The sequence below is a fragment of the Asterias amurensis genome, chromosome 18, assembly GCF_032118995.1.
Source record: "Asterias amurensis chromosome 18, ASM3211899v1".
Taxonomy (NCBI): domain Eukaryota; kingdom Metazoa; phylum Echinodermata; class Asteroidea; order Forcipulatida; family Asteriidae; genus Asterias; species Asterias amurensis.
In genome coordinates, this window is record NC_092665.1 from 2,483,774 (window position 1) to 2,498,223 (window position 14,450).

The 14,450-nt window shown below is 39.9% G+C and overlaps 1 protein-coding gene across 2 annotated transcripts in view; it reads right to left on the minus strand.

Moving 5' to 3' along the window:
• The window catches only part of LOC139950251 (neuronal acetylcholine receptor subunit alpha-10-like), a 68,204-nt gene that overhangs the window by 16,994 nt on the left and 36,760 nt on the right, over positions 1-14,450 (minus strand). For both annotated transcript variants that reach the window (XM_071948866.1, XM_071948865.1), the window contains one exon: positions 2,026-2,162. In XM_071948866.1, coding sequence (XP_071804967.1) covers positions 2,026-2,162 — 137 coding nt within the window. The remainder of the gene's footprint in view (positions 1-2,025; positions 2,163-14,450) is intronic.

The following is a 14,450-nucleotide window of genomic DNA, read 5'->3' on the forward strand; positions in this document are numbered from 1 at the left end:
ACGAATCCTTAAGAATGCAATAGGAGAGCTCACTTGGCAACGGCATGGTATCTTGGTCATGGCTTACAGTTTTTGTTTTCACTCTTTCCGACATTACCCCGCATTGTCACTTCATAAATCAAAGCCGTATTGAAAATCGATCTAAAAGTCTCTTTTATTACCCATTGATGACAGACAAGCCACAATCTCGAACGCAAAAAAAAAAAGAAAAGAAAAGAAAAGAGCGAGGTGATATTGGGTTTCCCGCCTTTATTCGGTTTCGTAGTGAGAGAACAATCTGCAATCTCGTCTGCGAACTCGATGCTTGTAAATCCGCATAGACACATTGCTTCGCACCTTGCCGTGTAATGTTTACCCCCTTGTTTTGGTCGACAGACGTTGTGAACACCGTGAAACCACGTCTTGACTGAGCATGAAAAGCTCTCTGTTTTCCCCTTACCGGATGGCTTTATACGTTCCATCATCGCAAGCTTGATGCCTCTTTCCGCCGCGAGCCTACTTGGAGAGAGGTGGTGGACGGATCAACCCCAAAGGATTCAATCCATTTGTCGATTAGTTCGGGATTTTCACTGTCACCTTTTTTCTTCTTTTGACGCTGGGCAAGTCCGGTATCGACGCGGAATGGGGCGAGAGATAAATCCAACTTAATGCGCACGAAATGATAGTCGGCAAAATACTGACGTGAAATGTAAGATCACGTGTTCTGCTCATGTTGCGGCTATGACGTTTTTACTTATACGCGTTTCCGCTTACTAGTTCATTGCTCTGTGCACTTGCCCTGTAACTGTACTTTTCTCAGTTACCGTTTTTCGTGACGTCATAAGGTATCCATATGGGTCCTAAATATGAACTCTAATCACAGCACATGACCATTTATATTTTTTAACTTTTAAAGAGCGGTGCTGTCGTACACCATTGGGAACGAGGTTGACAATGTATTTTAAATAAGGTCATAAAATGCTGCATTCTGAGCTTGCAGTGTTAACATTGAATGTACCATTTACACTTTCCAGTTGGTTCACAGAAACAAAATTATCTTTTCATATAACCACTATTCTGATTTGCAATCGTAAAAATTCAAATATGTCAACCAAATCCTCTTTTTACACCCATTGTCACGGGTCGATGACTCGATTGGGTAAATGTTATTGATTGACATTTTGGACGGTAATTCAATTCCACATTGGGAATGTTGATGTGTATTCAATGACAAGACTTGTATCTTAAATAAATAGGATTATACAATCCTTCAAGATACTTTCTTGATACCCTTGGGCCATGAGATCCACAGTGATGAAATTTGTTTCTCAGAATGTGAAAGGTCACCTACAACCCATGAGAGCTTTCATGTTAAAGGTATATCGATCGACAACTGGGGGGTTTAATGTTCTGATTGTATCCACTGCCGGTGTTTTATGTCAAAAATTTTTCAGTGAACTATGCAACATCATCACAGACTTATCGATCTGTTTGAGGGGGAGGGTAACGTCGTTATGACGGCCCCTACCGTGTACTGCAGCCTTGGTACGTGTCTTGAGCGCAGGGTGGAGTTGAGATGTATCGCTTTCTGAGCAGTGGTCTGTCTTTAGTTCCAACTTTTCTCAAGCTTGGGCACCTCTCGCAGTTATTCAGTTCTTCTACTTTGATACCTCATGTCGCACACATACAGTTTTTTCAAAAGCCGAATAAACTTAAGCCGGTTCTAGAACTCGAGACGTTACAATCCGATACGAAGATTTCAGATTTGATCGTTTTCAAACACAGGTCGCAGACTAGAGCAGCCCTGGCTTTAACTTTTGTAGGTCTCGAGTCTCAATATAGTAGGACACCGACAACCCATGCTAGTGAATCCCCAGTGTTTTCCCATTTAACTCCATGTAAAGAGTTGACCATAATGAAAAGAGGTGAGGGATTAGAATCTGAAAAATCCAAACACCCGACAAACAAACAAGCAAACAACAATGCAGACGGACATCTCCATCTCGTCAAACAGACAGACAAACAATGACCACTAACTATACATACCATTTCAACGACTTGGATAACCGAGAGCGTTAGTTTAACCTCGATCAGTGTGCTGGCGTTCCACACAGGCCGCACTTTCTTGTTGTAGTTTTTCATCAAATCATTGTAGAGTTTCTGTTCATTACCACCGTATAAAGCTACAATGCAAAGTAGAAACAAAATGTATTAATTTATGTGTAGAACTATGGGCTAATAAAGAACACAGAAGAATTTCTCACAAAGAAAGTCCTGAAACCATAGAGTTGAAACTAACACACGTCACCACAATCGTAAACTTTTTATTTAAAATGCTAAGAATGTCTGTGGAAAAAAGACTCTTTAAAAATTTGCAACACTGGTTCAAATTGTTCAAGTATATTGTTTTTGAGTTCATTACCAATGAACCATGCATGTTGGGTTTTCCAAATCATAGAGCAATGCATCGTTAACCGTTGACATTTCAGTTCCCTGATACTCTTCTGCCTAAACTTAGACCAATTAATGAATATGTAACCATCAAAGCATAATAAATTTATATCAATCAGATCCACCCACCATATCATGGTTCATCAACCGCCAGTACTGATGACTGCAGTTCAACATTACAATACACTCCACGAACTTCACACAACTGTGACCATAAGTGTCACAATATATAGTCACACTAAAATAAGACACGCGACTGTTTCCCCCTTGCAATATCTTATGCGTGGTTACTCTCAGATCAAACAGCGTCCCTGCGATATCATCGCTATGGATAGCCCCGGTGATTTTCCCGCTTGAAATATTTATCGCCCCATCATTATTTTGTTGTCCAGGCAGTTATGGAACGGAACTTGACAGATGGGTCTCGTGATGTGCGGTTGGACTGATGGCACGGGGACAAACACTTCATCATGCGAGAGAGAATGCAACCAATTCGGTTGAAATTACTTACATTGTAATTGTTGTTAGGAATGATTTCTGCCACAAAAACACTTCAAAACATCATACGTAGCACAAAAGCAGTGACTTTTATCTTTTTTCTTGAATGTTAACAAAAATGTATAGGATAATAACACATCTGTGAGCCAACGTAAACTCAAACAGCGAAAAGTTTTTTGCCGCAAGTCTCAGCTTTTCACAAGAAAAAGCACGTGCTCTAGAATGATTTAAAATGAATCCGCGATATTCATTCAAACGTAGAGCATACATATGGGGTGGGGTGGGGATTAACATACCCTTAACCCCGCGTGTGGCTTCAAGCGCAGTGTCCCCAGCCCCACCCATCTGCTATGCTCCAACAAAACCCGCCCCTCTCCCAAAGAAAGCATTTTTTTGCAGCGCCAGCGCAGTTACCCTTAACATTCGTTTCGCTTGAAATGCCCAGAGAGGACTGACTGATACAATGAGAGAGTATGAAACACTGTCAAACGTGTAACATTTATCTGCTATTTTCTCGAAACACGAGCTCCTCTTTCGATTGCCCTTTCTCATGTTCGTTTTTCAACCAGGTGTCTTTGAAATACGATGATTGAGAAATTACACTCTTGTTGTCTCTAGTTACCAAACGGATGTTGGTTTATTTCCAATTACAGCATAGATGAACATAGCTACATTGATGGAAGAATAATATGAGAAGGGGCATCCATTATAGCTTATATGCGTCAGTGATCCTATATAGTTGCAAGTGGTACAGGTTAAAAAAAGATAAGTCATTTATATAGACAGGTCCAGTTTACGGCAATTCAAAACTTGAAAAGTATAATCCCTAATATCCTTATAGAAGAGATGTCATGAAATATCTTAACTTTCATCTTTTAAAACGGGTGAAATCTGGGGAGAAACACATACTTGATGCAGATCCCTATACATAAAAAGGTTAAGTTTTTAGGCAAGTCGAAATCTGGAAAGTGCACACTGTCCCTTAGACGAGATGTAATGAAATGTCTTAGTTTTCATCTTTTGAAATGGGTGAAGTCCGGTGAGATGTATTTCCCTGAGAAAGGCTCAAGTGACCGTATAGCCAGATGGCTACATAAAGGCTTCTTGGGAAATGATAAGATACGAGCAAGTATAAGTGCCCCTGTAAGGCATCAGATCATTGGATTAAACGTCTTGGAAATAGCTTCTTTTAGGTGTAATTTGCGAGGGGGAAAGGTCATGTCAATGTGTGGTGTATTGGGTATCCCAAGGGAAATCGGGATGGGATGCTGCTTAATTCACCAAGAGACAATGTTGTGTTCTTTTTATACTTTGGATGGTTTGTAACTCTGTAAAGTTAAATCTTACCGGTTGTGAATGAGTGAATAGGTTCCTGGATGCCCCCCCTGTATAGATGGTTATGTTGACAACAGGGCCCAATTTCATAGAGCTGCTTAAGCAAAAATATTTGCTTAAGCAGCTCTATGAAATTGGCCCCAGCTGAACTGTACAGTTAAATATGCAAAATACAACCAGCGACACAGCAGTGACGCATCTAGATACTTGTTTAAAGGATGGAGGCAAACTGTGGGTGAAGGGAGGGGAACAGACATAATTTGGGTTGAGGTTTGGTGATAGGCCTACCGTGATATTGTATTGTAATCATTCATGTAATGAACTCTCTTTTTTCGGGGGCAGGGGGGGGGGCGGGTAAGGCAAGGGTTCGATACAACAGAACCCCAAAACAGCAACTGCAACAACATAATTCATTGCGCCAAGATGCTTGCTGGCAGGATGCAGTTTTAGAGCCACTGTGCGTTCTGGAAAACATTGCCGGCGCCACGTTCGAAGATGGTTGATGCTTTACACTAACAAACAATCATCGTGCGTTTCCAATCCGATGTCGAGGCCACAGGGACAAACATCTTCAAATAATGATGCACTCCAAACGAACAAAGATGAGAAAATTTACGTTTAATCTAATGTTACAATGACAGATGGCGAGGGGAAAGTTAACCACCACCGTCGAATTAGGAAATAAACGTCCGTTATCCGGAAGTTACAGCTATTTTGTAAAGCCGTCGGCGACGCAATGACTACGACCAGTCTATTATGTTGTAAATATGAACGTTACACATGCATGCTGGACGAATACTTATCGCATGAATATTACATTGTTATCCATAATACATCATCCCTTGAGATGAGAGAGCTTTACTACAAAAAATCTTGCATAATGCAATTTACAAGAAGAATTTCGTATCATACAAAATGAGAGCCAATGCTCATAACCTCGTATTATGATTGATGGTATACCAATTTCATAGGCTAAGCTCTCTTTAAAGCCGATGATTGAATATTGACGGTGCTCCCATAACACGGAATAATAATTTTGCATGATCATTTTGGCCTGGAATAAAATTTCGAGCATCTGTATAGTTTACGTTAATAAAAGCTACCTTGGGAGTTTATTGCCTTGCAGATTTAATGATGACTAAAACTGAACACAAAATTACCTTTTACAATGATACACGTTCATGTTTAAACCATAACGTGGTTTTGAATAACCCCATGGACGCGTGTACATGTGGTACTCTTCCAATGACTAAAAAGTACATTGGAAGTTTTAGTCTTATTTCCAGCCATGACGCCGCAATTTCTGATAAACACTATTCGCCGTGCATAACTTTCATTGATCTTGTCTGTATAGGAGTTCCTCAGGCGGTCAATTTTTGTTTGTAGAAATTTGAAGGAAAAAAACAACACTTAGGTCTACGCCACAACAAACCCCAAAGCAACCCCATGGAAAACAAACAAAAACATACTGTGCTATATGTTGATGCTATCTTGATTGGAAGGAGTTATTTTATTATGTGACGGTCTGCAGTTATGGTTAAAGCTTTAATGATGCCATGGATGTTTATTCCTGTAATTTCCTCATTTTCCGGTAATTTCAATGCACACATTTTTTCCGCAAACAAGTGCCTATATGAATGCGTCCTTTCCGGCATTATAGGGAGCAAGTCCTCTCGTGCATTCAGTAATTGGATGCATGGAGTCGCCATGAAGGCGTGATACCAGACTGCATAACCAGTAACAAAGCATCGTGGAAATTGATAGGGTTATGATACCACCTGACGTTTCAGCCTAATAAAGCGCCCTCTGTTAAACCCAAATTGAACTTTAATTGATTGTCGAGGTCAGCATCGTGATAATAATACTAGACTTAACTAAGTCCCAATCCCGTGCCATCGCCAGAAATTTTTTTTTAGTGATGCTCTGCATTCCCCAACCTGTTTCACACGCGAGACCACATAGCTATACATTTTGACGGCGGATATGCTTAGGAAACTCTCGCACGAGAACGGGACTTGAATCAAGTCTATGATTATACAAGCGACATAATATTTTTGAAAAGCTCCTTTAGATGTGACTTTTTTTTGTAAGGGCAAATACGCAGCATTGAAACATCCCTTAATTGATTCTAAGAGGTTGGGAACAGCATGGCAGTGAAATGGCCCACATCTCTGAAGAGCAATTGCATGGCCACATAGAGTGATACTATACCGTGACGTCCTTGCATTTTTGCCAGGCCTGGATGCGAAATAAGATAACATCCTTTCGTCAGTATTCAATAACCCGTAATAGTGAATAACAGACCAGAGGAGCATTATTACGAGATCGGGAAAAGGCTTTTACTAAACACGACCGTGACAGCCCTTTCCGAGGAAAATAGCCGCCATTTTGTTTCTGATCAAAATGCTTTCGTTTACTAGATTTAGAATACTCTGTGCTTTAGAATTGACAACCTATAACAAATCATTACGTATCTTTCTTAATTAAGTCAAAGATCCTCCCATAAATTTTGACCACGATTTATTTTGGCATCACCCCAAATTGATGTTCTTAATACCTATGCTTAATTAATGATATCGTTGATTCTAGTAATGACTTCCATACTACGTGAAGCATGCTGGAGAATTCACAATACCTTATCATAGACTACTCAAATAGGGTATCATTCTTATAACATTAACTTACTTAAAGGATTGTTGTTCAACAGAACACAGAAAAGAAAACACATTTTGACCTTTAAGGTCTATTAATTGATCAATAATGTTTCGAGATTTAGGCTAATGGTTTCTGAGAAACTAGATTTTACAATTCCTAAAAATTTACGAAATCATTATAGTGTGACGCCTATACGAATTGAGTATATCTAGTAAAGCTGAATTGGCCCTAATCTGTGAGGGTATTACAGTACATTAGTACGAGGAAGTGCTATTTCGGGAGGCAATTTACGGAGCGAAGAAGAGGTATGTTTTGTTATAAGGATGGCATGGTTTTTTTCCTAGACAGACTCGAATTTCTGCAACACGATCCTAATCAAACAACGTAAAATCACTGTGTACGCTACTCGTCACGGCAAGCGATAAGGTTACTTCAACATTACACACGGTGTGCACATCGTGAAACGGTAACCCAAACGGTCCTTGTGCTAAATCCACAACATGGCTAGGAAACGGGAAGGTACAACGACGGCGAACAATCACAACTTGACGCCATTCAGTATAAATAAACCATTTACAAGACATTTTTCTGAGGGCATTATGCAGTCGTGTGCAGCATTTATGATGCAGTCCAAGTGACTCGAAGAGACTCGTACTGCCTGGCTTGAGAAGGGTCATACTTGCGCGGTTAATACAAACCATTTAACGGCACACGAGGCACGGTCAACGGACTTACAATCCTGCATAAACTAGAACAATTGTGATTGTAAAGTTCTCGAATACAAACGCTCTGCTAGGGAAAATGTCTGATTGGGGAAAAAGAGCAATCACCACGACACACGACCATGGTTTTCATAATATCAATTATTTAGTCATGGGCTTCAGCAGGAAAATCAAGGAGAATCAGAAATGCAGCCGTGCTGAGTGACCAACGATCTAAGGTTACGCTTTGATTGTTCTTGGTTATTTCATCGTCACTCTGTGGGGACAGAGGGCAACTGGAGAACCAATCTTTAATACAAGATGTGATTGGACGTACCCTACATGATTGGGGCAGGCTTTACATTCAGGTTTCCCAGCGAGAAGGTTTGTGTAGAATTGATAAATAAACCGTTGTCAAACAAAAGTGGAGAATGGCGCCAAGTCGTTCTGGCTTCATAATAAGGACAGTAAACTAGAGGCAACTTGATGTGCTTTTGTCATTGACTTGCTTTGCGAGGCAGAATCTGGTTGCAGCGAAGAGAAAAGTTATCAATGGCTGTATGGAATGGTCTTGATTCTCCACTGAATTTTAACTTGATTTTCCATTGACTCATGTGATATCCTTCGGGGTCAAAAGGTTACCGGTGACTTTTAACAGTTGCCTTTCACAAGTCATGCAGATCTTAATTTTAGTATGTTCATATTGTTTTTCATAGACTTTGATTATAAGATCAGAACGATGCTGTCAGGGGAATACCCTGTTCTATGCACTGGTATTGCACGAAGAGAAAAATGTGTCAAAGATGGCCGCCATATGATTAAGATATGTCGGTTGTCTGTTTATGGGATCATCATATCTTTTCCTGACCTTGTTCCATGCTACACTGCGAGATAACCTCATAATCCAGCGAGTCTACGCGCCACACTGTCCCCGTCTAAATGAGATTTCTTCCCGGCCAACCCTCTACCATCTCATCGTGTCATGGTGCGTCCAGGAAATGCTATATCGCCGGTAACATCAATATTATAATTGGGTTAACCGAGTCTGATCCTTCAGAAAGGAAAATAAATCCATATTGGACGGGGGATGACAGCAGAAAATCCCCCGTATCATGAGAGGCAACGGGGGCCCTTGAGGTCCGGGAAACCAAGCACTGGTGTGTGCTGAGAAATAGAGTACGAGATTGCGATAAAAATATCGACGAAATCGTGATTTTTTTTTAACACTTTTGTAAGTGTGTTGGAATCTTTATAATGTTTGTGTTGCTACGCAAGAAACATTGACAGGAAAGGGGACACAACAAAATCACCGTATCCAATTTGTTATATTGTAACAGTGTCATCGTTGTTAACTAGACGTTTATCATGCTGCCTCCATTTAGGTCATGTTTCTCGTATCGAATAACAATAGCGAATGCTAATAATCATTTTGCGAATAGAAACCAGACCATTTTGTTCTTCCAGCCTCGGTGTGGTAACATTGATATAAATAGGAGAACTTCAAGATGGCTGCACGATGATAAAGGTCTAATACACTGTGCGAGAAACTTACTTTCTCACGGGGGGGGGGTGCCTTGTTTAAAGAACATCTTTCTGGAGCTGACCCTATACAACAGTTTATTTACCATGAGTCAATATATCTATTATTGGAACAATGATGTATATGGATTGGGACGCACCTGTTTAAATACACCAGTTGGATATTGTGAATGCTGAGGTATTGATATTGTTTGTTGCTGGTTGAGGTCAAATATTCATAATGTCTTCATCTTCATCTACAAGTTTCAATTAGCGATTGTATGGTCTTTGGGTTTCAACTGGTGGTTGTAATGATATCTTGATCGAGGGACGACCACTTTAATGCTGGTCGTCTCTGCGAAAGCTGTACACACGGAATGTACACGACACGTTAGCAAGTATTTCACTGGAATTTGCGAATCTCTTGTTGATCTTTTGGCCTACTTTTTTTCTTGAGCAAGAAGAGTCTCTTGCCAATATGATCACAGTGACTTCAAGCGGCCAGTCCAAGCACACTGATTGCAAACTGTGAAATTATTCGGTAGCCTGAGGACAAGGAGATGGTGAATTGGATGTGCATACAAATTGTCTGATTAAGCGTTGATTTTGATTTGGTGATTTTCTTGCTGGTTCAATCCGATAGCTCGATCTTACAGAACGACAAATTAATAAATACAAAAGAGAATATAAAAAGCACAGGACAGTCTTTTAATTGCTGGTATTTCCATATCATCAGAAGCATGAGGTGATGAGTATGGTGTCTGTACGTCATTGTCAACTGAGAAACAGCTGAGGCTGGGTTTAGGGATTAAAGTTGAGATGGGGTTTTAGTATTGGATCGAGTGAGGTTAAGAATTTTGAGTTTTTAGAAAATTTCACCACGTTCGTTAGGATTTTTTTTTAATCCAATGACGTTATTATTGAGGAACGTTTTATTTTATAGAACGAGACAGTTTAAATCACAACTTTGATGAAAAATATGAAATGATTGTTTAGAAACTATGAACAGTACTTGCCACTTAGTATGTACTGTTTTCAGTTTATTCTAATTTTATATGAAACTATTATTTGATTATAAGCTTCATTTTGAGGCATATTAATACACCATACGGCATTCAGCTGAACTGGAATGTTCATTACCATTTCACACCAAGCGCTGGCAAAATAAATCCCTTAGGTTGTTACAATATTTTACGCATCATTTCTCACCAGGCACACTTTCCAGCCCAGGTCGCGCCTTGAATATACTACAACACCTTATCAATATTTACTTGACTTCATATTGAATCTATCAATGTTGCATTGACCTATAAACAATATTGATACATGTACAGTTTGGTTAAATTGACATCTTCTAAGGTGAATTAGTCAGTAATATTTGTCCAAAACCTGTCTATACTGTTCTGTTTGAAAGGTCACGATGGCATAGCTTAAAACATACAACAGTGCATGTACGATCACTTCCAGGGACACTCAATGGTAATTCTGTTTATGAACAAAAGTGCACTTCAATAGGAAACACTTCCCAGGATGCAAAGTCTTCCGAAATGCCGTTTCTGCAAGAGAAGAAACGCAGGTACCTTCCTCAGACAGGACCATTCTGTCGCCATGGTCAGACATTCTTTAGATCTAGACGTCAATTAGAGACCTTGATTTATCTCAAGATGCTTGTGTTCGTGTAAAGCCCTTGCATAATTTGGTTACACAACATAGCACTTTTATAAAAACCCGATGTACAGTTTCATTAAATTATCAATATATGTCTCACTCCAGCACGCTGCATCACATCTTATGAATTTCTCGCATTGCTTCACATCTGTGTCAAAATTAAGAGACACAGACTCGGAAAATCAATTCCGTAAACACGCAGTTGTTTTGATTATGAAAGTCATACGTTGTTATTGTAAGGTATTTTGGGGGTTTGTCTGAGATGCAAAGTCGTATTATGCTGAGATGGAAAGGGGGGGGGGGGTGATCGTATACCCACCGGATTGGGGGAGTGGAGATTCCTTAAAAGTCGATAAGAGTGTTGGATAAAGAATGAAGATATCGAAAGCTCCTGAGGACATGCCAAAACAATGATTCAGAGATCGATCGTTGGTTTGGAGGATTAAAGGGGGTCCCTCTGGGATGTGTTCAGCGGTTGCTTCTCATATCGAAGACTCTGTTACGTTGACCTCTTTCTTCCTTCCCAGTGTATAAAAAAGGACTCGCTGAGGCAGGTAGGGTGTGAGGGATGAAAAGCCTGCATTAGGCGTCGTGAATAAAAGATGGGAATATAGTGAGTGAATGTTCTAAGGGGGTGTTGAGTTGAAAGATTCAATCTTTATTAATATTGCTTTGTATATCAGCGGCTATGTATCAAACTGGTGATTGCAATGATAAAGAGTTGCCAACACCTTAGGGGTGCTTTATAGAAGTCCATTTTGGTGGAATGCCTACAAATGGTTAACATTGGAGTATATACGAATTGTTTCTTCTACATCAGTCCCATGGCATGATAAGTATCGCGAAAGGGTTCGGTGAATTTATAATCGTAGTTCCCAATCTAAATGTTGATAGAAGAGCCCCCAAACAGGCACAAACTCGTGAAAAACCAAGCCCTTGTTTTAAGTAAAATTTGTTTCCCACAATCGAACATTTTCCGTAAATGTCACCAATGGTCATGCTTCACGTTATTCGGATTAAAACGTTAGCAAATACGAATTTAAAGACTGCGGATAGAATACAGGGCATTGCGAAACAGACAGCAACCTTACTTGCATCGAGGTTGACCAAACTCAAAGCAAAGAATGGCAAATTTCGTGATGTCACGAAACTTATAACTTTATACACAAAATCATGTTTTATTTAAACGATGGGGTGAACAAACTTTCTCGGTCTGCTTAGTTTAGGTGGGGCGAAGAAACTTTCTAAAGGTGCTTAGATAATATACCCCCATTTTGTTCACATAATAGTGAAAACAAAAACATAACCTGACTCGTCTTTCACAGTATTGTGTGAGACTTTCATCGTAGATTAAAACAATGTTTTCTTAATAAGCACAGTAACTTTTACATAGCAGTGGGAAATAAAGTAAACATAACAATGGTATGTCATTTGTAGTACAGTAGCGTGAGTTTGTTATCTTTAGTTCCGGAACACGAAATTCGTCATTCTGCTCGTCGAATGAACAATGTTGATTTAAGCTCAATTTGTCCCATTTATCAAAGCAAAAGGGCCATTATCTACGTCAATTCTGCCTGGAAAAATAACAGGAAGTTGATAAAAACAACATCTTTACAGATCCACTCCACAACTCCTGGCCTGAGACCAATGCTATGTGGACTGGATAGCTTTCATTTTACATAACTCGTCAGATTATAAATCATTTTAGAGAGAGTGGACACTATTGGTAATAATTATGTCAAAGACCAGTCTTGTCACTTGGTGTATCTCAGCATATGCATAAAATAACAAACCTGTAAAGATTTGAGCTCATTTTCAGTCTAAAACATCATTTAAACCTGGCTTCTATGTTTTGCTATAACACAAAACACAATGTTCACATTCAACCATAAAGTCCTTTATTATAACACGCCAAAGCTTTCTATAGTGATGAGTGTACGGCATTCAAAATGTTAACGTTAGACCTACCTTGAATAAAGTTAACTTAATTTATCAGCAACTTGCATCAAGAGCTTTTAGCTATAACCTATTTCCAGTAAGTGTTATTTGGTAGCTCAACGAATGGAAGCATAACAATACATATAGAGTAACCCATCTCAAACGTAGTCCCACATCTTGCAGGAAATACTACTACGGTGCTACATGTAGGAGCGTCACTGAGTGCTGGTGTCAGATGCAGTTGTGTCCGCCATGCAATACTGTCCGCTCCGGACACTTTTGCATATGCAATCGCATCGTGTCCGGGGCTATGCAAAAACCGTCCGACGGACATGTATATGACTGTACATGTAGCGTAAGCGAGCGAGCATGCACTGAACCTAGGTATAATGCAGCATGAATATTCACGTATTTTATGATTGCAGCGAATACCCAACGGCCGAACATTTCCCATGTCATTCATGACTTGCACTTAGCTTGTAAAAAAAATGGCGAACACGGTGTTCCGTCGACCAAGGGCGTTTAATTTACTACAAGGACGGTTTTGCACGGGGCGGACACAACCGCATATGCAAATGTGTCCGGGCGGACACAATTGCATTATGCAGCAGCGTCCGGGCGGACACGATTGCATATGCGAAACCGTCCGGCGGACATTATTGCATAATAGAGGACATAATTTCATGCGACACCGGACATGTGCGCTATATAAGAAGCCACAATAATAATAATTATTATTATTATCTCGTAAAAAAGATATAAGTTAGTACTTTATCAAAATGCCAATGTACACTCTAAAAGCTCTTCAGTCAAAACTTGACCCATATTCCCGATCCATGGGGGCCTGACCCATTTCTGGGCTTGACCCGGAGTCGGTGTCAAAATGACCCGAAGTCTCGCCAGCCAAACTGACGCAGAATCCTAAAATTTGAATTGAGGTCGGTAAAACATGCGTCACTGTTTAGTTTGTCTTACATAAGATCCGTGGTGTCTGAATGCAATGCCCTCCTTACTTTACTGGAGCAACACACTCCCTTATAATATCAAACTGTATAAACAGAGACCAGTCTCCAGTGAAGCTAAACCACACAAACCAGTGAAAATAAAAACTCCCCCGTTGTCTGGTCTTCATAAGAGGTATAAGAACGGTCACGCCACGTCTATTTTTAAGAGCGAATAACAAACCCAGCAGCCTACTTGTAGTGCCCGATCTTATTTAGTTTGTTCCATTAGTGTTAATCTTCTCCAATCATAGCCGCCACTCTCACCCCATCGATAAGTTGCCCGTTATTTTCCTATCAGATTTAAAACTCTTGCCCCTAGGTTTCCAATAATCTAGAGTGTCACAACAAGCGAAACACTCACCAAAGGAGATCGGGTTATCCATTAGAACAATTAAGGCAAGAGCTATGTGCAGGCTCGAAGACCTAATTGCTACCATTTTTGATTGAAATCGAAAGAAATTCGGGCATAATTGCAACAGTATTCCACTAAATCAAAACGGACTGGCCCCGTAATGGGTTCGGACTCATAACTACACGTGTGTTAAGTTGCTGAAATGATGAAGAGATGCTGGAATGCGATATAAAAGGTTTGATGGTGACAACCTTTAGAGATCAGGGCCCAATTTCATAGAGCTGCTAAGCATACAAATTTGTTAAGCATAAAATTTCTTCCTTGATAGAAATATTATTTTTGCATATTGCT